This window comes from Anarhichas minor, unplaced genomic scaffold (assembly GCF_050575085.1).
Source record: "Anarhichas minor isolate MPS153535 unplaced genomic scaffold, ASM5057508v1 ptg000055l, whole genome shotgun sequence".
In the NCBI taxonomy this organism is placed as follows: Eukaryota; Metazoa; Chordata; class Actinopteri; order Perciformes; family Anarhichadidae; genus Anarhichas; species Anarhichas minor.
Genome location: NW_027466501.1, coordinates 4348134 through 4372950, shown reverse-complemented (window position 1 = coordinate 4372950; position 24817 = coordinate 4348134). Strand labels below are relative to the sequence as shown.

The 24817-nt window shown below is 43.3% G+C and overlaps 2 protein-coding genes across 4 annotated transcripts; one reads left to right on the top strand and one right to left on the bottom strand.

The window, feature by feature from the left end:
• Positions 1 to 239: 239 nt before the first annotated feature.
• Positions 240 to 5436, top strand: psmc2 (proteasome 26S subunit, ATPase 2). Of its 2 annotated transcripts, XM_076076115.1 has the most exons (12): positions 240 to 401; positions 705 to 742; positions 843 to 924; positions 1098 to 1197; positions 2412 to 2543; positions 2645 to 2717; positions 2916 to 3011; positions 3262 to 3426; positions 3532 to 3619; positions 3977 to 4179; positions 4333 to 4429; positions 5180 to 5436. In XM_076076115.1, exons 1-12 carry the CDS (start codon positions 329 to 331, stop codon positions 5335 to 5337), a joined length of 1305 nt encoding a protein of 434 aa, XP_075932230.1. In that variant the 5' UTR covers positions 240 to 328; the 3' UTR covers positions 5338 to 5436. The 2 variants fall into 2 exon arrangements, with proteins under 2 accessions (XP_075932230.1, XP_075932231.1); XM_076076116.1 differs by lacking the exons at positions 240 to 401; positions 705 to 742; positions 843 to 924; positions 1098 to 1197 and adding an exon at positions 1213 to 2324.
• On the bottom strand, positions 5400 to 22505 carry slc26a5 (solute carrier family 26 member 5). 2 transcript variants are annotated; one of them, XM_076076111.1, is made up of 18 exons: positions 22324 to 22505; positions 20376 to 20592; positions 18414 to 18553; positions 17973 to 18083; positions 14429 to 14610; positions 13990 to 14154; positions 13582 to 13817; positions 13198 to 13345; positions 12639 to 12752; positions 12457 to 12534; positions 12119 to 12214; positions 11670 to 11776; positions 11388 to 11457; positions 11187 to 11279; positions 8721 to 8825; positions 7464 to 7658; positions 7165 to 7219; positions 5400 to 6437 (listed from the first exon to the last, which is right to left on the bottom strand). In XM_076076111.1, the coding sequence occupies exons 2-18, from the start codon at positions 20531 to 20533 to the stop codon at positions 6289 to 6291; spliced, it is 2202 nt and encodes a 733-aa protein (XP_075932226.1). In that variant the 5' UTR covers positions 20534 to 20592; positions 22324 to 22505; the 3' UTR covers positions 5400 to 6288. The 2 variants fall into 2 exon arrangements, with proteins under 2 accessions (XP_075932226.1, XP_075932227.1); XM_076076112.1 differs by having other exon boundaries at positions 20376 to 20589.
• Positions 22506 to 24817: the final 2312 nt, after the last annotated feature.

Genomic DNA, 24817 nt, shown 5'->3' with positions numbered 1-24817 from the left:
GTTAACGACTCCGTGTTGCGACTGTGCCTCTTGGCTTTTGCAGTTCCGCATACGCGTTTTACGAAACAGCGCGTCTTCTATGGAAACACACTGATTGTGATATTTATTTGCAGCAATTAATTAATATTTACAATGTAGAATTGTAATTGTATGAGTATTGCTTATTACACACAAAATTATTTTTAGTAATTTGTGGTACATCCTCAAAAGAATTCCGACATGTATTTCCGGTGACTGGCGGAAACCCAAAGCTGCTGTGTAATTGTACAGTTTAGCTGCCGAAGCAGCTCGGTGTTTTTGTGAGAAACAGTTTATCTCCAGATTTAAAATGCCGGACTATTTGGGAGACGACCAAAGGAAGACTAAGAAGGAAGAGGAGAAGGACGATGGGCCAATCAGATGTATATCTAAACATTATATGAAATCAATGTTCTTTACTGAAAAGAAACAGCGACATTAGCTAGCTACTTAGCTAACGTTAGCTCTGTTTGTTAGCTCTACTTTTTACCAATGGCCATGATAACCGTTGTGGTGTGGCAAATGTAACACGTGAGGTATTTGCAGTTAAAGCAGTTAACGTTACTATAAAATGTGTTATATGTTAAAACGTTAGGGAAGTTAATAAACTGCGTTCGACAACAGTGCTAGGGGCCCAATGACAATGTTAGAATGCAAACTCATTCATGTTGTTTCCTTCTTCACAGCTTTGGATGAAGGGGACATTGCCCTGTTGAAAACCTATGTAAGTACGGCCTGAGCCGCCAAGTAACCTGTGGAATCTGTCACATTTGGGTTATTATTAATTCTTACGTCTTAATATGGTGCTTGCTGTTTATCTTCAGGGTCAAAGCACCTACTCCAGACAGATCAAACAAGTGGAAGATGACATCCAGCAGCTGCTCAAAAAGATCAACGAGCTGACAGGTGGGTGATAAAACCATATATACGCTTCAATGACCACAAGGCCGTGTGCTTTATGTGAGTTGAAAATGTGTTGCCATTGCTCAAGTTTTCTCAGTAAATCCCTGACTTCAGATGTGAGCGGATGGCTGCTGGGTTGTGTTTGAAGTTCCTGTTGTATTTCTTGGCTTTGACAGGCATTAAAGAGTCAGACACAGGCCTGGCTCCACCAGCTCTCTGGGATCTGGCTGCCGACAAACAGACTCTGCAGAGTGAACAGCCGCTGCAGGTTGCAAGGTAAAGCAAACTTAGCAGACAGTATAAATAATACAAAAAGCAATCACAGTGGGTGATGGCATTGTGGCTTAAAACAAGATAATGTGGCTCAGTTCTTTGTATACCTTTAGTAGCTGCTAAATATTTGGTAGGATGTTGTCAGTTGGTTTTCGTAGCTTTTCTACTGCATTACACTGAAAAACCATATGTATTTTTCTTCCCCTCAAAATAATAGAATAAGATTTATTCTCCAATGATAGCTCGTAAACTATTACATTACATTACATTAGAGTCATTTAGCAGACACTTTTATCCAAAGCGACTTACAATAAGTGTATTCAACATCGGTTTTCGAGAGAACTACTAGTCACCAGAAGTCATAAGTGCATGTCCCTACCTCAAACAAGCATCTAAGAGCATAAACCAGAGCCAACGTACAGTGCAGAAACAAACGAATGCAATAAGTGCCACAAACTAATAAGTAAACAATAAGTGCAATAAGCTAGTGTGAATACAATAGATGCTAAGTGGAAGGCTCAGGGTAGGCCTTTTTGAAGAGGTGAGTTTTCAGCCTGATGAAAGATGGGCAGCGACTCTGCCGTCCTGACGTCAGTGGGGAGTTCATTCCACCACTGTGGGGCCAGGACAGGAAACAGCCGCGACCGGGTCGATCGGCCGCAGGGACCTCTGAGCGACGGGGCAACCAGTCGCCCCGAGGTAGCAGAGCGAAGTGGTCGGGCCGGGGTGTAGGGCTTGACCATGGCCTGGAGATAGGAAGGAGCTGTTCCTTTCACTGCCCTGTAGGCTAGCACCAGAGTCTTAAACTGGATGCGAGCTCTTACAGGGAGCCAGTGTAGAGAACGGAGAAGGGAAGTTGTGTGGGAGAACTTGGGGCGATTGAACACCAGGCGAGCTGCAGCTTTCTGGACAAGCTCCAGAGGTCTGATGGCCGACGCCGGGGCTCCGGCAAGTAGAGAGTTGCAGTAGTCCAGGCGGGAGACGACAAGAGCCCTGATGAGCACCTGCGCCGTCTCATCAGTGAGGAAGGGGCGAATCCTCCTGATGTTGTAGAGCAGGAATCTGCAGGAGCGTGTAACCGATACGATGTTTGCTGAGAACGACAGTTGGTCATCCAGGGTCACACCCAGGTTCCTCGCAATCTTTGTTTTCATGTTTGGATTTGTATAGCATATACAATTTGTAGTCCTAAATGTGTCTGTGTATTATTCAAACAGATGCACAAAGATCATCAACGCAGACTCCGAGGACCCCAAATACATTATCAACGTCAAACAGTTTGCCAAGTTTGTGGTGGACCTGAGCGACCAGGTGGCCCCGACGGACATTGAGGAGGGCATGAGAGTCGGGTGAGGCAGAAGTGTTATTTGAATCTCTCGAAGATGATTTAAAAGACACATTTGTGAAACAATCTGCTAAATTTGGTGTCTCTTTTTCTTTTTCCCCCCAGCGTTGACAGAAACAAGTATCAGATCCATATTCCTCTGCCTCCTAAGATTGACCCAACTGTCACCATGATGCAGGTATGAATCTGCTCGAGGGCCCTTTTTAAAGAAATCTGTGAAAAGCTTAAGCCATGCATTTATCTATGACTTTTTTATACATAGTCACAATTTATTCTTTAAATAAAGTCCATCTTTACTCAAATAACATGAACAATCGCAATATAGGCTTCTGCAATTTCCAGAATAAGCTGCAGTAAAAGACGTTTTGTGTTGTAGGTGGAGGAGAAGCCTGATGTGACCTACAGTGATGTTGGTGGGTGTAAGGAGCAGATTGAGAAGCTGAGAGAAGTGGTCGAGACCCCCCTGCTCCACGTGAGTGTTCACAAATGAAAAAAATTCCACAACGGAATCACTGCCAGATCTTTTCCTAGTCACAACAACCACCCAGACTCAAATGAACCGTCCATTCACCAGTTGTGGAGCGATTTTACAAACAGACAGAGATGCCATCACTGTTCTGTAAATAATCTAGCTAAATTTCCAGGACGGATTAAAACTGCCGTTTGTCTGCAGTCATGTGAAAGGGACTTATCCATCATCCTGTTTGTCCTCTGCCCACCAGCCCGAGAGGTTCGTCAATCTGGGTATCGAGCCACCAAAAGGCGTGCTGCTGTTCGGGCCGCCCGGCACAGGAAAGACTCTGTGCGCCCGCGCGGTGGCCAACCGGACAGACGCCTGCTTCATCAGAGTCATCGGCTCCGAGCTGGTGCAGAAGTACGTGGGAGAGGTGAGTGTGAGGAGAGACGCACCAGGAGGAGAACAGCAGCTGTTGGATCTATGAATGCTGATGGATGTAAACATTCACTTTTGGATTTGTCTTTTTTGTTTGTAGGGAGCCAGGATGGTGCGTGAACTGTTTGAGATGGCCAGGACCAAGAAGGCTTGTCTGATCTTCTTTGATGAAATCGATGCCATTGGAGGTAAGGCTCGCCTCAGTCTGTACTTTTTACAATTTTTTTTTTTTTGTCGTGTACATTCTCGCTTATGTCTGTGGTGATCCTTACAAAATGGCTTAAACCACGCTCACATCAGGGTAACATCAAGAGAGACATCTGTAGAAATTTTAATCTTTAATTGAAGTTGAAAATTCTGTCTTAAAATAACCCATAAAAATGTTTCAAAAATAATTTTGGCCAGTTTTGGTGCAACATTTATTCTCTATGTACACTATTTTCCTTTTATGAAATACTGAATGTTGTTTTTTATAACCAGTGGTAAAGAAACTACAACATTTCACCACATTAACACAAACGTATCCTTTTGTTTGAACCTGCCAGGCGCTCGTTTTGATGACGGTGCCGGCGGAGACAACGAGGTCCAGAGGACTATGCTGGAGCTCATCAACCAGCTGGATGGCTTCGACCCCCGAGGCAACATCAAAGTGCTGATGGCCACCAACCGACCGGACACCCTGGACCCGGCCCTGATGAGACCCGGACGTCTGGACAGGAAGATCGAGTTCAGCCTGCCTGACCTGGAGGTGAGTTCAGCGTTCACAAAACACGCAGCTATATCCTCATAAATCGGCCATAAAAACATGCCTGTGGATTGTGTCTGCTCATCTCTACTTTGTGTAGCTGTTTTTTTTCTGTAATGAACCCCTAGCCTCACACCGGTTTGTGTTGTGTTTCAGGGTCGCACGCACATCTTCAAGATCCACGCCCGCTCTATGAGTGTGGAGAAAGACATTCGCTTTGAGCTGCTGGCTCGCCTCTGTCCCAACAGCACCGGTAAGACAGACACTGCAGAATTCAATCCCTGTTCAGTCTTTTGTTTTTGTATTTAAAGACTCTCATTCCTTCTAGATTTCTCCCACATCTTCCTGTAGCTCTAGCTTTCCCTCGCTTCCTGTTCTGAAAGCATCATTCCCTCGCTTCCTGTTCTGAAAGCATCATTCCAGGGTCACCGTAACACTGAACTTTGTTCATCATCTCAGTTGTTTGTCGCCCGTTTTGAATTTTGACTCCTAGTTACTCTAGGTCACAAATTTGCCCTAAAATATTTGTCTACTAGTGCAGCACTTGCACGTGGCCACAAGGGGGCACCAGGACATTTTGTCACTGTCTAATAAAAACACATGCCTTCAAATTTAGTGATTTTTTTTCTGATAAGCCAAAGGATTACATGTTTCTTTGAATATTGAATATTCGTTCTTATGCTATTTTTTACCATTTCCATTAAGACATGAAAAGTTGATGTTTTGAAGGTACTGCATGGTTTTCACCACACAGACAAAGATGAGGGAGGAGATATGTGAGATACAATCTGTTGGGTGACATAAGTATGAGACGCCGTCTGTCTAAATGCAGTTGAACCCGTTTGGTTGTAATGAAGTCGAGGTCTGAAGACTTTTTTTTTTTTTTTTTACTGTACTATATCACAGAATAGAAACATCTCATCCAAAACCTTCAAATCTCACAAACCAGAGGGTGTTTGCAACACGAATGATTGAACATGACATTTGGTGTGTTTCCTGCCAGGTGCCGAGATCCGCAGTGTGTGTACAGAGGCCGGCATGTTCGCCATCAGAGCTCGCAGAAAGATCGCCACAGAGAAAGACTTCCTGGAAGCCGTCAACAAGGTCATCAAGTCCTACGCCAAGTTCAGCGCCACTCCCAGATACATGACCTACAACTAAGTGTGTTTGTGTGTGAGGAGTTCCACCGACAAGAGAAGCAGAGTCGAGTCAAAAAATAGTCCTTTTTGTTGTTCACTTAAAAATAAAGTTTATTCCAGATTTGAGTCTCAGTGATTTGCTAAACGTTGTACAATTGTTACTATAACAAACATGACACTGCAAATTGACCGATGACGACGCTTTTGCTGGTTTAAATCCATAATTACAGCTGAAAATATATTCTCATGAATCCATCAAGACACAATTTCTCAGTAACATTTGATACCAGCATTATAAAGAGCTTCAAGTTTCCACCATGAACTGTAAATTGTTCTAACACGTCATTTTGACAACAGCAGCTTATTTATTAAATACACCAACAGAGCAGTGATCATTTAAACACAACTACAAAAAGACGAGAGGAATGTCTGTTGGAAACGCAGTCCTGAATTTCTGATACGATACAAGCCTCACAAAAGCGCCTTGTATTTCAGGTTGTCAGACTCCTCCGTGCTCCATGAGAGGGAACAGCATCCGCCTGTGCTACCAATAGGGCTGGGTATATCGACCCAATGAGCCAGTACCAAGTATAGACACTCCTCCAGTCAAACCATCCCTGCATTTAATCCTTTTTAGACACGGAACTAGAACAAAAACTATTTGTATGGTTTTAAACGCAGTCAAATCGCTGCAAGCGTTCTTCAATTTAATGAAACTTGTGATTGGCCCACTAAGCTACAACCCATACAGTCACCCATTGAGCGTGACGTATTTGACCGAGTTGGCAGTTCAGCGTTCCGAAATGCCACCAAAAAGTATAAAATGAAGTACTCTATTGGTGTCGGCGTTACTCTGTACTGGTACTGGCATAATTTTTTAAATGCTACGAACCCTCTATTCAATATGAATGATTGTTCAGGTCATCGCACCTACAGTCCCAGATCTGCTGTCCTCGGTTAGAGGCGTCGCCTGTCAGATTGTTCCATCGGTCGGAGTGGCTGATGGGCGGGGATTTGAGCGCCGACAGCGCAGCACAGCATCGTGGACGGTGGGGAACACCATCGTCGGGGTCACGACCCCGTTGAAAAACTGTAAGGTGTCCAGCTCGGACAGCAGGCTTCCTTGTGGATCAAAGCAGAGATACAGGATCAGTCAGACGCAGCTAGAAAGTGTGTTCTGGTACCTTTGAAGGCTGTAGTAGTGATGTAGACCTATTGCTATATTGGGGGGTGTTACTTAGGATGGGATGGAGAAAATGTTGCCCGACAGTAAATCCTCAATCCTTTTTCTTTTGTATTAGTTTTAGCCATGTGTATCTAAAACTTTCTACTGAGTGTGTTTGGACAATATTAGAGATTAAGATACGATGAAAGAATTAGGGATCATGGGAGTTGTTGTTTTTTCGGTCAGCTTCTCCTGAGTAGGATTCCTTTAGTGTTCATCGTTAGGGAGGTTTTTTACCAGCAGCCGAATTCTCCTCCTCTCCAAAACAAACGCATATGGTTGCTCAGCTTGTTTCTCCGATAACCTCAGAGCCAGATGTCCAATGACCTCATCCGGTTAAAATATATGGTTCAAAACGAAAGTGTATCTTAAAAACGTGGCTTAAAACTGGATAAAAAGTAAATTAATGGCAGACAACCACAGCGCATGTGCTAAGGGGATTTGACTTCATTGACAGGCGACCAAATGAAACGCACCGTTACCTTGATTAAAACTACAGATTTCTCTGGATTTGAAAATTGCTCAACAACTCAACAGAATATATAAAACAGGGCTAGTTCTTTTAAGACACGTTAATGTGAAAAAGTTATACATTCTACGTTTAAACAGACAGAGATTACTTACTGCTGCAGCCGGCTATGAACACTTGAACGTCCACAGCTGCGTATTCCTTGATAACCTGCAGAGACAAATACTGACTTACTTCCTGAGGTTGAATCCGTCTGCAACACACATTTTCCTACAAGCAATCCTGAAGTGACGCTGCAGCAGCACAGGAGAGGAACTTCAGAGCATTAACGTCTACACTTTCCTCCCCTAACTTGTACAAGTCGTCCTGATACCACACTGTAGAGGCCCTGTTGTTGGAGTGAACCTGGTACTGAAAATACCCTCAACTGGAAAAAATAAAAAAATGGAAGAACCTGTTTGATGGCTTTGGCTCCCACGGAGTCGATGAAGGTGGCAGGCGTCCAGTCCAGGATGATGGAGTGGACGGCAGTCAGAGGAGGTTCAAGGAAGACGGCCTCTTCTGAGTGGGACGCCAACTGGCCGTTCCTCTCCTCGTCCGCCACGACCTCATAGGACAAAACCTCATGGGTCATTTCCTGCTGCTTGTTCTGGAACCAATCAAATACAGTGATTTCACGACAGCAATTCAACAAGCCACATGGTATTTCAGATAGGGATGCACCGATTTATCGGCCTATCCGCAAACAAGATGACATTCACCGATGGTGTTAGTTATTTGCGGTCGGACTCGAACAATAGCAGCTAGCATAATGCAGCTACTGCAGAAGTCTGGTTGTATAGAAGTCTATGAGAAAATGACTCTACTTCTCTCTTGATTTATTACCTCAGTAAACATTGTAAACATGAGTTTATGGTCTCAATCTCTAGTTTCAAGTCTTCTTCAATACAGCATGATGTTCATTTAGTACATTATGGTCCATTTAGAGTCAAACAGACCATAAAGCAGGGGATGCTTTAGGGCGGGGCTACACAGTGATTGACAGGTTGCTACCACGGTGTTGTCCCGTCTGGGAGTTGTTAGTGTTTTCGTCTTACAGCTTCAACCCTTTCACAGTGAGTTTTCAGTTCATTCAAGATAATAGTAACATTTTGCTCTCCTGAAAATGTCTTATACAGCGTTCAGATGTACGTAACTCCGCCCTCTCTGTCACTTCTGGTTCTACAAAAAGGTTGCGGTGACGACGTCGACTTCATTTATACACTCTATGCTTTAAAACAGTTATTTCTTTATGATGAAGATCAACAACATCGTTATCGACCAAACTGTTATTTTAAACATCGGAATCAGCCCACCATCACACGATCGGTGCATCCCTAGTGCTAGGTTGTCGTGTGTGTATTTTTCTGATACTACCACTGTGGGGCGCTAAAGTCAAAAATGTCCAAATTCTACACTTTATCTTTAAATTGACTGCTACTACAAGTAAACAATGGAATTCTTGGGTTTGATCAAATCCAATTGACCGTTTCCTAGCGTCTCTTTCCACAATCACAAAGGCCTGACACGAGCTGCTATCACGCAGCAGCCTGCGAAACTAGAACCACCAACACGACAGACAAACAGATGCAGTATGCATCATGCTGACTCAACAAATCTGACTGTGTACAACAGCAACAAGCAACCAGGGGGAGAAGAAAGGAGGACTCACCCTGCCACACATCTTCAGTGAAGGGGTGGGGGTGCTGTTTGCCTTCTCCATCCGTTTCTTTTGGGTTTTCCGGGCAGCTTGCAAGGCCTCAGGGTCCACACCCGTCTGTAGAGACATCATCAATAGCAGCAAGCAGTCAGTAAAACTGTTTGACTCTTCAAATAGAGCTGCCAAAAAGTCACATTTCTTCTTGCTTATATGGTTCAAAATGTTAACTCACTCAGGAATATGTATACATTTATGTACCGTTCTGTTTTACGAAGGTGCATTCTGTTAAAAACAATGAGTAAAGCCAGAGAACTTTATTTGCTCAGCTGAGCACTCGGCACAATGACCGCTGGCCTCCAAGTAAATCGAATAACTCGTACATTCAGGACAACATCCGCCCTAACAGAAAGGGCCTAATGTAATCATGCTTTAATCTAACTCATTCTAATGTCCTCCGTGACAATAAGCTGCTGCTTTTCCTGTCCAGGCCAACAGCTGTTAGACCTCATTGACCTCTTGGAAACCCGTCACCACAGACACTAGATCAAGCTTCTGAGGGCTTTTATTCTCCCAGGCTGCAGAGTCTTTTGGCATTCTATAATACTAAAAGTCATTTTAAATGTACCACTTGAATCACTTTTCGTCTTTAACATTTTTTTTTGATTTTCACAAATAATCTGTGTTGCCATTCACCACTGTACTTTGGTGGAGGGAAGCAGCTAGCCTGGCTAAAGGAAACTCTGCAGCTCCAGCTTCATATCTGCCATCCAGACATTTTCTCATCCAAATCCAGCAAGCATTCAGATAATAACTACATAGCTATTGTCTTGTTGATGGTTTACTCATGTAGGTCATGTAGGGGCATCGGTATCACACTGAGGCCGTTTCATGACCAGATGAACGTCCCTCACAGAAACACAGACAGCATGTTTCTGGACCCAAACACATTGCAGTCTGGACTTGCTCTCTAACCCTGGGCCCCATTCTTCAGACGTGGCCCTACCTATTGAGGCTAACATGCTGGTATCAGCATAAAATAATCCTCTTAGTTTGAATCCTGGTAATTTGGTTCTCTGAAAACAGTTTGAGGAGTGATTTGTTGAACCTGGACGAAGTTATCAGGACGAACTCTTCATTATGAAAATCGAATAGTGATACTTACACAACACGGTTTCTAAATAACCTGCATTTGCTCTCATAATTATATCCACAGTCTTTTATAATAAGTCTAAGAGAGCAAGCTATTTGAATATAAAATGAGTAGATGTATGGGTTTCACCCTAAAACCTCTTGGTCTTGATCCAATTAACTGTCAATAAAGTGAACTTTAACGGCTTTGGATTTAGGGGATAGTTTGGATGTTCATAAACGTGGTTGTGTGACGTTCTTCTCCATAGTCAGTGTTTTACTACAGTAGATGGAGTTTGGAGAAACAGACAGGAGCAAAGCAATGTACTTCTGTGGGCCTAAACACAATCATTATCAGTGGAATGTCTGATATATTTAGAATATGTTCGCTGTCCTACCTTACCGTCTGAAAGCCTTTTCTGTTTGGGAACATTTTGTCATTTTACCGTGCATAACACGGGAGTTGCTGGTCCACCGCTGGCTTGACCGGTTATTTTGTGTTATTATGTGACTTTGGTGAATCCGAACAAACCCTTTAAAACACCAAAGTCTCGGAATAGCACTAACAAACTAACCAATGGAGGCAGCTGTAGATCTGCAGCTCCTGTGTTCTGTCAGGTAAAATGACTGTTTTTGCCAAAGGAGTCTTTTGGCTTTGAAGCGGTGAAAACATTCTAAATATAGACCTACACTTCAACTGATATATGTTTAGGTGTTTAGGTGTCTGAAACACGTCCACAGCAGTACATCGCTTTGCTCTTGTGCTGGTACTCCTGCCTGCTCTTCTAATCTCCATCTACTGCAGGTAATACTCTGACTACGGAGAAGTAGCTCATACAACCACACTTCAAAAGATCCAAATGATCCCTTTAAGGACTTGTTGCTCTGACAACAGTCCCGGATACTTTTTAAATAGTGTTAAAAAAAACAAATATCCACACTCATGTCCAATCGTCAGTATTCTTATGAGGATAGCTTCATTGGTCATCCACATACTAAGAACAGCACCCTGATGTCAGAGGATATCTAGAAGCATGTTGTCTTCCTCCTTTCACCTCTCTTTGTGTTGTCATGTAACAACTGTTTGCTCACATCTTTAAACAGGCAATCTGCCAGCCACGGAATTATCTTCCCACATTAACATATCTCTGGGTAGCAGCAGTAGTGATGACCTACATAGGTATCGTGTTTGTCAGTTCCAGACTTCATTGCACCTTAAACAGCCTGATAGAAACAGCTCACTTCCACTGATAGAAGTGTTTCCAATGTTCCTCTGTTCAACAGAAGTAAAGGGGATCGGGTTTCTTTTACCTTCTGCGCAGTACTTAATGAACACACAGCTTGGATTACCTTCTCCTTGAGGGCGTTCACATAAAGGTCACTGTTGGCAAAGTAGATTGAGGAGTTGAAGTGGAAAATCTTAATCCCGTTATACTCAGCCGCCTGGGAACCAAACACAGATCACAGGCGTTAGAGTTCTGACCAACAGACTTGATGTGGAATGTTTAACCTGGGTTCAGACTTTGGTGTTTTCTCTTGTGACAGACTCACCTCTTCATACTCATCCACATCACAGTACAGCCCCGTTCCGGGAACATGGCCCAGAATGGCACTTTTAGGGCTGGAAGACACGGAGAAAGGTGAAAAACACCTTTGCATTAAAGTCTTCTGTTGTAACCCTTGGAGCACCACCCAAAGCAGTTTACACACATGTATTGACACGCTGTGATGTGTGGCATTGAGTGTATTTAGTGAATGTAGGTAATAATGAAGTTATGGTAACAGAAATAAACACACGTTCGGACTAAAGACAAGCAGCGGTAGAATCAGTACCTCTGTGTTCTGTAGATGACTGTAAGTATGGCGAATGCGATGGCCACCAGCAGGCCGTAGTCCAGTCCCAACAGCACAGACGCCACGAAGGCCACCAGCCAGATGGCCTGAGAGAGAAAAAGAAAGACACAGAATTAAACCTTCTTTCCTCACCTAAACAAGGGAACAAGAGAGAGAAAAAACTCAACGTGAGAAGGAAAGATTACAAATCTACAATCACATCGTGGATGACTCTACGTGGCTCTCTGTCCCAGGTTGACCACGACAGTAAAAGAAAACAGGTTATCCTGTTTTACAAGATATTTTCAGATGCCACGCGCCACTGGAGAGCAAGACCATATTTTTTGGACTCATACCTCAAGAATGGCAGAAAAGAGACAAATATGTTTTCGGTGAAGAACTCTACTGCACAGTAACATTTTCATTGTGTTGAGCTCGATTTGACAGACCAGTTCGATCTTGCTGGTCCGCCACAGCGCAGGAATGTCTCTGAACTGTTTGAACATGCCCAGCAGGTTCACCATGATGATGGCAGCCAGTGCAGTCTGGGAAACCGAACCGACAGGAGAATAAAACAATACAAGAAGACATTAGAAAAGACTTCACGAGGTGAAACGTGACCCATTAACTAGTGTTTGTGACTTGAATTCTGTATCAGTGGAGCCATCAGCCACTGTTTGTTTAACAGACTGGGAAGAAGAGAAAAGTGTCTGCAGCTCCACTTGTGACGCTGAGCTGCCAGACAGGAAGCTGGAAGCTGTGTGTCATCAGCGGCAGCATCACCCACCTGAGGGAGCGGCTGGAAGACGAAACCAATGGCCAACACCACCAGCAGCACCATGAGAGAGGCCAGCAGCCCCGCGATCTGAATACACAAAGACTGTGTCAACATTGTCTCACTCTAATTGTTGTTTTACAACACCAATTCAGTCAGGCGAGATAGCGTAACCACTGCTGTCTAAGTGCTACCTGTGTTTTTCCACCAGTGCTCTCCTGCACCAGGCTCCTCGACATGGAGCAAGTGATGGCGAAGGTTTGAAAGAAAGAGCTGATGAAGTTACACAGGCCAAGGGCGATCAGCTCCTGAAAGCAGAACACAAAGGTTTTATCCCAGAACATTCAAATAAATGCAACGGAATAAAAATGTGAAAGTGTTCTGCAGCTCCTTAGCACCGATGAGAGGAGACACACAAAATCAGTTGACGCATGTGAAGATGACGGATCCTATTAATCTTCTATGGCGAGCAAGAGAGACGAGCTGGTGGATACAATTTGCATAATCAAACTCAACTTTAGGCAAATGAAGTGCGTCCATCGCAAAGCAGCAGACTCGAGAAACTCGGATCAAATGTTGTCAGAAACATACTTTAGTGTAATGTTTAGCTGTAACGTCAGAAGGTTTTGCACCATTTTGGGTTCCACCACGTCTTTCCGTTTGTTGGCCGGATTTGGTGCATGTCCACCATACGTGCGTGTAAGCGCACAGATTGTCAGGGAAGCGTCCGTGGCCCAAGATGTCCAGACTCACCTGGTTGCCATCCACGCTGTAGCCGTGCTTCAGGGCGAAGGTCTTGGCAAGTGAGATGCCCATTGAGAATCCCACAATTGCTACGGCAAAGGAGTCTGTGACCAAACTGGGGAGCAGAGAGAACTCCGGGGCGGCAGGAGGGAGAAGCCTGAGAACACACAAGATAACACTTCTTATCCCGGTGTGTAAATGTATTTTTGGGCTGCGACGTTACGATGGCTCCTTTTACGGCTTGAAAAAGAGCCTAAAACTACAAAATCAATGCATTTAAGATATGACACGTATCTACTAAAGTTCTTTGGTTAGATCCGGATCTCCCAGTTGTAAACTCCCACGACTGAAATACACTCTCTAAATTCCAGAAATGAGAATGCATCAACCTACCCGGTTGGTATCTTCCCAACCACATCCACTTTGTAGTCGCCCGATAAGGACAGTCCATACGAGACGCCGGTTGACACGATGACCACAATGATCTCTCCAGGGATGGGGATGGGCAGCTTCTTCTTGAAGCGCTCGTTGAGGTCTTTGACCGTGTACAGGAAGACGATGCACGCCAGGCCCAGGATGACGGTGGAGACGTTGGTGCTGGTGATGTCACTGAGTACCGCCTTGACGCTCTGGGGCAAGAGTGTAACCATTTATGATGCATACAATCATCGCAAACGCACAACAAAACCACACCTAGAAAAAAAGGCAGTAAAGAAATGAAATCTCCCAAATCCCCAATTGAGGAGGCACCTCTTGCGCTCTTTCCACTTACAAACCGTTAAAAAAGCTATTGAAACGTACATAAATGACAGAGAGGGGCCCACTGAAGCGCTGTGTTTTCACCCCCAGCAGGTACTTCAGCTGAGAGACCACGACGTGCACTGCAGCAGCTGTAGTGAAGCCTCGCACCAGGGGCTCTGTAAGGTAGATCGCCACAAAGCCAAACCTGAGAAGACCTAAAGCAAACTAAAAGAAAGAAAGAGGTAAGGGGATAAGAACAAGCCACATCGTTTTGTTTCATATAAAAACATGAAATCACGGTGTTGATATGCCAACAGTGATTCACACAGGCTGCCGCTTTGGGTAAACAGGGATTTCTGAGTGTGAGAAGATTTCAGCAAGCTGTATCACTTTACTGGGATGAAGAGACGCCAGGTGGGGGGGGGGGGGGGTTGAAGGCCAAATCAACAGCAGCTTTCAGTTGCCGGCTGAGTGCGGCAGATTGTTTTTCGAGGCTCACCTGGATGATTCCCACCAGCGTCGTGAGCACGACGGCCACCTGCACCCTCCTGGCATCACGAGCCTCCACGTCCAGGACGGCGGACGCGTTGGATCCGTTGGCGGGCAGGACGTAAAACATGGAGTCTGGGGCCTCCCTCACTGCAACAGCCCCAATCATGAGACTTATCACTGCAAAGGTGCCTGCAGATCACACAAACAGAGCAGTCATCTGTCACAACGCATTGTGGCTGAATCGTGGAAGTACTTGAAGCAGGCTTGGTTCTGAACAGTATCATGCTGTCCATTGTAACTGTGGATTCGGGCAGTATCCCTTTGAGTGTAAAGGCCATCTTGCCCAGCACTTGAACAGCAGCCCAGTTATTCAGTCTCGCTCTCTGCCAGAAGTTAAGGGTCATCATTTTCACAGCCAACTGCTTTGTGTTGTTCACTTCAAATCATGTCTTTTGTTTAAAGGTTGAGGTTCGGTTCGATTGACTTAAAGGTTAGAGCTGACATTTGAGATTGCTTGGAGCCCTTTCTTGGAAACAAAGAAGTCAAGCGGGTGAATTTCTCAATCCTGCTGCTCAGATCGAACACCTCCTAAAGCCTCCTAAACTTTCCGCAACGACGGACACACGGACGTGAGCCGACGTGGAATCGCGACGAGGAAATGTTTGGATCTTTTATACTCTTCAAAGTTCGCCATTTTCTCCGCCCATCCAAGTCTGTGTACTTGGAAGACGCTGGATGTGCATGGACAGGCAAAAACTAGTAAATTAGCTGGTGATTCTTTGGTTAGTTAATTGAGCTGACCCCCTATGTGTGGGGGAAAGAGACGGTTGGCAGCTTGAGCTCAACACACTGTTGTTGTCACCGACTGCGACCTGGCAGTGTGAAAAGGCCACAGACTACACTAAAGACCACCGTTCATTAAGACCAGGATAAATATGAACAAAGTTAACAGCGTGCGAGGTGGGATTAGAACACCTCAAGACATTTTCCCACCACCAGCACTTGATATACAGTGCAGGAGGGAACAAACACAGTAATAAGAGCTTTTACTCAAACAAGCACAGTCACATCTGTGTTTCAGCAACAGATTTACTTCCAAACTGTGACGGCTGTATAAAACGTGTAAATATACCCGTTACCTCCTATATTCTCACCTTATAATAAAAGCAGAGCTAGAGTGAGGGGATTCACGCTTATAGGATATACATAAATGCAGATACAGCTTGGCTTTGCATTCACTGTAACTGGGTCATGACTTGGCCAGTCGCCCAGGTACACGGTCTCTTATCAGTGTTGTTATGTTATGTCAGTGTTGGCCCTCACTGCAGGAAACAGGGGGAAGAGCAGCACCTAACCAAACCGGTTCAATTAGGTTGTGTAAGCAGAGAATACAGGCAACTCTGAAGAGAAAACATTTGAACTTTCTGTCGTCCTCCACGACGGAACTCACAGCCGGATGTTAGTATCTCCCTCACAACAGAGAAGGTTGTAAAAGTTTGCAATGGAACATTAAGAAAAAGCATTTTATAGCTACATGCAATACTACAATAACTGCATAAAATAGTAGACACTAAATCGTTATAATTAATATATTCTATTCCATCACAATAGCAACATATCTTGGAGCGTGTTTGGTTTTCTCGTCCTGCCGTTCAGTAACATAATCCAGTCCAGTGTGACTGTGGGGTCATGCACTTTAAGTGTGTGTGTGTGTGTGTGTGTGTGTGTGTGTGTGTGTGTGTGTGTGTGTGTGTGTGTGTGTGTGTGTGTGTGTGTGAGTGTAAAGGCCATCTTGCCCAGCACTTGAACAGCAGCCCAGTTATTCCCTCTCACTCTCTGCCAGAAGTTGAGGGGTCATCATTTCCACAGCAACTTGCTCTCAGGCTCATTTTTGGGCAGAGGCAGCGTTTTACAGAGCACCCACCTGCTTCCTGCTGTTCACTTCACATCAGACCTTATGTTTCAAAACGGTGGAGCAGGTTTCGCTTATTGTGCCCATTAGTCAGATGGACTCAGAGCAATGAGTTTGACATTCGAGATGACTTTCTTTTCCAAGTAGCCCGACGGGTGGGATGTCAGGAGACGGGTGGGATGTCAGGAGACGGGTGGGATGTCAGGAGACGGGTGGGATGTCAGGAGACGGGTGGGATGTCAGGAGACGGGTGGGATGTCAGGAGACGGGTGGGATGTCAGGAGACGGGTGGGATGTCAGGAGACGGGTGGGATGTCAGGAGACGGGTGGGATGTCAGGAGACGGGTGGGATGTCAGGAGTGGCGTCACTGAAATGTCACAATCCTGCTGCTCGTGTCAGCTGAGGACACGGTTATCACAACTTAGTGAAAACATTTCCTTCACATGCCATCTCATAATTCTGATCGGAGTGTTGCTTGTGAATCTTCAGATAGTTGATTGAGCCGATACCCAGAGCAGTGCTGTAGCCCGTTGGTGTGTGGGACACAGCAACAGGCAGCTTCAGCTGATCACAGTGTTGAAAGCAACCTGGCCTGGTGAAAAGCCCACTGACTGACTACAGTTTAACAGCATCCACCATTCATTTAGAACAAACACAGGATTAGCATTGTTATGTTGATCACTTTCTAAAGTAGTGGCAGATTTATTATTTAAAATACAAAAAACATGAGCTAAGAGAATTACAGGAAGCTCTTTCCTAAAGAGTTCAGGTTGTTCTACATTATATACCAAATGTGTGTCAAAAGGTTTTGTTAATGCACTTTACAACTGATCGTTCCCTGAGCCCGCCCCCTTAGTTACTGTCTTATCCCTCAAGCTTTCTGTTCTCACGCGGCACAAACACTTTACAGTAATGACAGTGAAACATTGAGCAAACTACAGTTTTTAGTAATCGTCCTCATGACATTTTTTTAGAAACAAGAGGTCGACTTCTCATCTCTAGCCGGGACAGTATTTCTCTGGCTGAAATGACAGCTGCTGCTGCTTAGTTGTGGCTGGTCTGCTTATTTAGCTGCTAACATTAGCCTAACGTAACCTGTCACCCAACAAAATAATGAAGTTGGTTAACAACGTGGTCCTTGGCCTTGGAAAAAGTGCCCGTATAGTACTATAGGTGGTCAGCTAGTTAGCTGGGCATGCTAACCAATGCTGCTCATGTTAGAGCAGATAAACACACTGTTTCATTCATTCCTTCCACTTGCTTTTGGAAAGGGTTAGAAAAACAGACTCTCCTTGGAACTTTGGTGCAATCACCAATGTTTCACTGTTATTACTGTAAAGTGTTTGTGCCGCGTGAGAACAGAAAGCTTGAGGATAACGACAGTAACTAAGGGGGCGGGCTCAGGGAACGATCAGTTGTAAAGTGCATTAACAAAACCTTTTGACACACATTTGGTATATAATGTAGAACAACACACACAGACACAAAAGATAGAAAGGGATCCGTCACGTGTCTCTTTTGTTTTTTTGCTGCCTCCTTGAAGCTCCATATTAGCACCAACCACAGCAGGTGGCACCAGACACCAGCTACGAGGAGATTCATGACCCAAAAGTAAGAGGCTTTCAGTTGATTTCTCACCTACGGATATGTGCCTGGACGTGCCAAAGAAGGTGTAGAGCAGGACGGGGTAGAATGACGAGTACAGACCATAAACTGGAGGCACAGCAGCCAGCATAGCGTAGGCTAGGCCTGTGGAGCAGAGCAGAGGGAGAGATAAATAAAGGGAACCGTCCCAGAAGCCAAGTGCTTGCACCACAAGCTCAGAGCTACGGAGATACCAAAACAAAGACAGTGGGGAGCTGAAGGCAGCCGGCACCCCCCCCCACCCCCCCACATTAACCCTCATGTCATTGCACACGTAGCTTGTGGCTACTGTACAAAACCTTGGAATACATAACATTTCTGGCTTCATTAATCAGTGAAAGTAGTGTCTTTTTAGGGCTTCCTCTTCCAAATGGTTTCCCCTCATCTGATGTTTTAAATGATTTGCATGTCTGGAAAGGACTGCCGGTCACTGACCTTGAGGGAGCTGCACGACTCCCGTGCTGAGACCCGAGACCACGTCTGAAAACAGGTACTGCTTGACCGGATAGGATGGCAGCCATGTTAGAATAGGCAGAAAGCTCAAAGCTGCCGCCTTGGCCTTCTGTGATGAACACCTATAAAAACGGAGACAAGCGGATTCAGTCTGTAATTAAAAGATAAGAATAAAACAGACTTCTCAAGGCACATTCCAGAAAAGGCATATTTTTAACTACAGAAAGTCTTCCTGGAATCCATGATGGTTTTTTTACTTTAGTTTCTGGCCTCCATAAAAGAGCATACTGGGTCAGATAACGTGTGATACACAATCATCTTCTTCATTACTGACGGGAATCGTTGCTCCACTCACCTGACATTTAATCACCTTTACAGCGATAAGTTAGCACATCTTTTTCAGGGATGCAACAATCCGACTTTTTCGGTCCTGATAGCGATACCTGTGCTTTGAGTATCGGCTGATATCGAGTACCGCTCTGATACCAGTGGGTCATTAATAAACTCTTTACATGCACTGTCAAATTGGTCAAAAATGAAGGAGGAATTCAAATTCAAGTATATAATGGGTGTAGTACATACACATAGAATTGAATTGATTAGTTCGCCCCCGTTGTCACAGATATTGAAACCGGCACTATACTTGCTGAGTCATAGTTAGTCACTGTGGTAGAGAGCAATAGCATAGCAGCATAGCTTTCATAGAGATACGTCTGTATTATAATTAACGACTTGCTCTTTATTCCTCACTGCAGCTATTGGAAAACATGTTGTGCATCTGTGTTCACATGTCCATGGAAATGTTTCTGTAATATCTCTGATCACACACCACATGTTACGAGGTCTGAGCTGTTGTAGCTTAGATGGAGACGTCACATAACAGCACGGGAGTTCAGAGGTTGTGTGTTTGTACACCGGGAGGGCAGAAATGTAAACGATTTAAAAAGCATTCTGAATGCATTTCTCAAAAGAAAACCGTATTAACAGTGTTTCACACATAACACAACCACAAGCCAGAGGACAGGTAATCACAGGCAGAGGGGGGGGGGACTGTTAAATAACATCAAATGTGTGAATATCCATCTGAGAACCACACTGGACTGACTTTTTTATGTCTTTATGTTAAAGAAATGTCTTAAAAATAAAATGAATTTATCAATGGGCTGACTCCTCATCAACAAGTAATCGACTACTTTGACATTTAGATCAATCATCAAGTCAACTCTTCCTGCTTTGTATCATTGTTCATCAAATATCAAATCATATTTTGTGACATTTTAAACCATAAGTCAATTAAACAAAAAAAATGACTTGGGAGATTCAATGAAAAATAATCATTAGTTACAGCCCCCCCCCCTTTTCATTTCCTTTTATTTCTCTTCAGCTCTTTTTTATTTGACATTATTTTGGGAAATAGTGTAAAAGAAATGCAGCAGTTTCCTAGTCAGCATAAATGTCAAGATTTTTGAGCAAATGAAATCGATAAAAGTATTTGAACAACAAAGTAACATGTGTGAATGTGAGCAGTACATGATGGTACTCGGCTGTGAGCCTGTGTGCTGTATATTCTCTTTGTACAAATAAATACATTTCAGATCTTGAATGGCAAAAAGAAAAGACTGGATACCAGACATTTAGATTACATTTCATAAAGCTGTGCAGACGTCTTTGCTGCACCCACACTTTGCTCTATGGCTCCATGTTTTCATTACCAATTATAATGTCTCTTTTTTTTTTATTGCATTGCTTATCAGATGCAATATGTTTTACCGTCTTTAGCACCCAATTTTACGAGTTACATAAACAGAAATACATAGACTTGATTGCGCCCTGTAGGAGTATTTCCTGTTTGACTTGTGTGGATGTACCTCCACTGAATCAATGATTTGCTTAAGAGCACTTCAACAGGACGAATCCAGAGGCAGGTGCTCAGTATAAACTCACCGGAACTGGTGTGCCAGCCTCTGTCGGAGGGTGGTGGAGCTTTCTTTGTGGGTGAGAAGCTGCGCCCTGATGAAGGCTTCATCGTAGACCGGGCGCTCTATCCTGTACGTCGTCTGTGAGTCGGCCTCTTCTCCAGCTGCGGCTTCTTCCTGCTCCATTACTGAGGATCCGTCTCTCCGGTGTCGTTCATCATCTGTCTGTCTCCACTTGCTGTCTGCTAAGAAGCAAAAGAAAAGATGTGATCATTGTTCCAACACAAACTGGTTTGCCTTTAGGTTCACTACTTTAACCACCCAGGCACGTGCGTTTGTGCATCGTTGTGCTGATAAGAGAGGCTTCGGTTGGATCTGCAAGGCTGCACCTTTGAGTAAATGGTTTAACAGATTTCTAGCAAATATCTGTTTTGTTATGCCAGTTTACAGTACGATCCGGTGGGTGGAGAACATTTCTCTCCAAAGTCCCGGTGAGCGAGTTTAACTGTTTTGAATTAACTGTTTACTTTCGAGTGCGTGAGGCAGACGTGTCATAGGAGTGGACTTTCAGGACCCACGTCGAATGAACAAGAAATAAACATGTTGATCGCCTCTCCTCTCTCTTTCATATAGTTTCTACAGTTTCTTTTGAAAAGAATATAAATGGTAGTTTGCTGGAAAATCGACTACTTGTTCGTGAGGCTGTGGTTGAGATAACGAGGACCAGAGTGAATGACAGAGTAGGTGTCGATGCCTGTTCAAAATACTTGCGTCAATAAATCCTTTAAGAAACGCTGTGTTGTCCGTCTTATATTTGTATCATATATATCGTTATTAATCTGATGTGGAGTCGATCTGAGACCTGTCTATGCATCCATACAGCCTGTGAGTTAAACATATGAGCTCAAACACAGCTGACACATGAATGTCAGCTGTGGGAAGCTGTGATCCACACAGATTAACTTGTGATTCAACTTCTGTAGGCTATCTCACATCGCTTATGTTTTATATGAAAGACTACGGACATGCATCTTATGTTAACGATAGTCTACACTGTGCAGCTCACATTCATCCACATTAGACATGACTGTAACTCTCGTCTTGTTACTACAGGGACCGAAAGTGAATAACTACACGCAGGGGTTAGTGTGTCTGTTGAAACATTACGATGGAGAGGCTTGTTGGAGCATTCATTTAGGATTTCGACAGCATCACCACGACCAATTATCCAACTTCATTACGAAAATAAGATTTGTTGTCTGGTGACATAAAAATAGTAGAAATATGGACCTTACTGGAGTGGAGCCGCTGATCATGACCAACGCATGAACTTAAAATGACCAGTTAAACTCGCACGTCCTCATCCACATCTATGGAGTAAAGTCTGTGCTTTATGTAGAAAGAGTGCAGTTGGACTCGGATGCTGACTGCTGCCCAGAGTGAATGAATGTTTTAGTTACAAGAGGAATGGATGACGACAATGTTTTCTTAGGTTGTGCAAGTCTGTCAGTGTTGTATGTGGTTTTACCATGTAAAATAAATAAATATATATATATATATATATACTGTATATTTGTAATGTGGGGCCTGTTTCAGTGAGCAGGTTTAGTGAGTTACTTAACCCTGACATGAGTGAAACTCTGGGTTTTCAGTTCCAGAAAGAGAGGTAACTTAAACTCTTTGTTAAGTGTTTCCCGATTCAGTCTCTGACTCACAAACGTTGAGAGCCTCGCGCTTCTTCCCTTTTCCGTCACGTTAGCTAGCTAACACGATGATGATGGACAAACGGTGACTTCATATTTTTGAAATGTGAGAAAACAAGAAAAAAAAATTAACAGCATGTTCGGGTTACAGGTATTAGCCAGTGTCCAACTGTACTATCCTCGCTGTGACAGGAGAGTTTTTTGATTTTGGGGGTTCTCCACAGTTCAGCATTTAAGCTAACATAAAGATGCTAGTAAAGACGGGACTCGTACCTCCATACTCCAGCTCCTGTGGGGATCCTGCTGGCTGACGGAGAATATGAAGTTACAGTTTAACTGGCTTCTGGAGTTGGTTGAAGTTTAACTAGAGCAATGTCCTTCGAGGAGGGCAGCAGTCGGAGGCAACCTGTAATGATACACAGATAGGCTATGCTGAATGGATGAGTTACTCTGCACTGAATTTTCTTTTCGTCTTCCGGTCTGCAAATATGAGCGTTGATCCTAACGCATGCGCTCTTCTCTTGCACTTAGGCCAGTTTGTAGTCCTAAAAGCCGTGGGCCGTATGCTTTCCTTCCCAGATTACCAACGCTTTGATGTCACATGACTTTCAGTTTAACATATGTGTTTGTTTGTTATTTAGCTGGGAATTTGGCAGTTATTAGCTTTCGGGTCATAATCATATGGAAGATGTATGTTAAAGTTAAGTCAAAATGTATGTTTGTTGAGCAAGTGTCCGCATATCATAAGTTAATTTTCTTTATTCATCAAAAAATCTATTTTCAAAATGTTCCCCTGATAACCCCCTTATTTTCAAAAGGACATGAACTTTCATGTTAAATTAATTTTAGGCGTCTGTTCAATTACAATTTCTTACATAGGCAAAGCCTTTTTAAAACTGATGGATTGGGAAGAAAAAAATGGCACAAATGTTGACACCCAGCCCTTGTCCTTTATTTATTTAATTCAGTTATGTAGGAGCATAATGAAAGGCAATGTAATACATTCCATTCCATTATCCAAACCGCTTATCCTATTCAGGGTCGCGGGGCGCTGGAGCCGATCCCAGCTGACATTGGGCGAAGGCGTTCACCCTGGACAGGTCGCCAGTTTCTCGCAGGGCACATTTAACTTAATAATAATAATAATAATAATGACTTGTGGACTAGGATCGGGAACAGAAAAACATGGTTAGGTCATAACTACCTTTTACTAAACCACTTAACTGTCAAAACAGTGACCATTTGGTGTTCTCTGGCCCTCTTAGGCTCTCGTACTTAATAGGGCCGATAATGAAAGCTAAGTCTGATTACATTGAACTCAAAAGTAGTCCGAGTGAGAGGTCACCGTCTCTTGTGGATCTCTGTCTGTTTGGGGGCAGGGAGCTGGATGATGAAAGCAGGACCGCCGGGTCATGTCCTGACGTGTGGTCACGGGGCTCCCTTATGAAGGTCACGTTATGAAGGTATATTTGTGTCTTTATAACGCAAACAAAAATGAGACGGCCTATGCAACAGAGGACTTCCTGTTTGCGTCACCAGCTGCCCCCCCCCCCCCCCCCTCCTTTGCTGCTCCCGTGCCTAGAATGCCTACCCAGAAGGATTATACTGTATATACAGATATATATACTGTAAAGGTTTTAGTTTTAATCAGTTTTTCAATCATGTATTCAATAATTCATTCATAGTTCTTTTTCATAATATAGTTTTTCTAAATTAATAATCAGTTAATAATTCAATCAGTTGCTATGTTAAATAATTCATTTTCAATAATTTATCCTTCTTGTAAATAAAATAATGTATTTATCAATAACGTTTTTATTTCATTCACACATATACATATATATATATATATATATATTCATAAATGTATGTACACATGTATATATACATTTATATTTATTTATTTCTCAATTAATCTTTCTAGAGAGAACAGAGCCTGGATACTTGCAATCCTAAGGCAGAGGACAGTTAACAAAAACAACAGCAGCAAAACAAATGTCAGCAAACGTGTTTATTAACTTGCAGTAACACATATGCACATACTTTTTTAATTTGCAGCCAAAAATTCTAGTTTCATAAGGAAAACTAACAAATAATTTATTCTCAGTTTATATATTTTTACTTACAAACTTGATTTTTGATTGCAGTGCGAGAAATTTGCTCTCAAAACATTTCTTTTTGTTTGTGTAATAAAGACACAAATATACCTTCATACTCCCTCATCTGTTTTTTTCCTCACGTAGTCTAAAATTAAAGAAAAAAAAGTTTCCTGGCAGGGAATGAATAACAACACAGTAAGGGTTCAGCCCCCCCCCCCCATTATAATCCACATCCCTCTGACAAAGACTTGGTTTCCCAAAACTTGATGATAATAAGAGAACATTTCGCACTACTTGTACCTCATTTATTATTGTATGGTTTTATATTAGACATCCGCTTGGACAGTTTGGTGATAAAACATAGTAATTATTCACAAGTGTCCCCACATAAAACACCTAGAGAAATCCTTGATCAGATAGATATAAACGTTATTCATCCCCAGGGGGAAATTAGTTTGTAGCAGCAGCAAGTTACAGAGTAAAATAAAATACATTGGTCCTTGTGTGATGTTCCATTAAAGAGAAAGCTCACCCAAAATAATAAATACATATTTACATATATTTTGTTGAAGATAATCCACAGAACTTGTGAGCATAGTCCCATTTTATTCAGGACAAGGCAGACATTTCTACAGCACATGTATCCAACACTAGGCAACTCACACCAA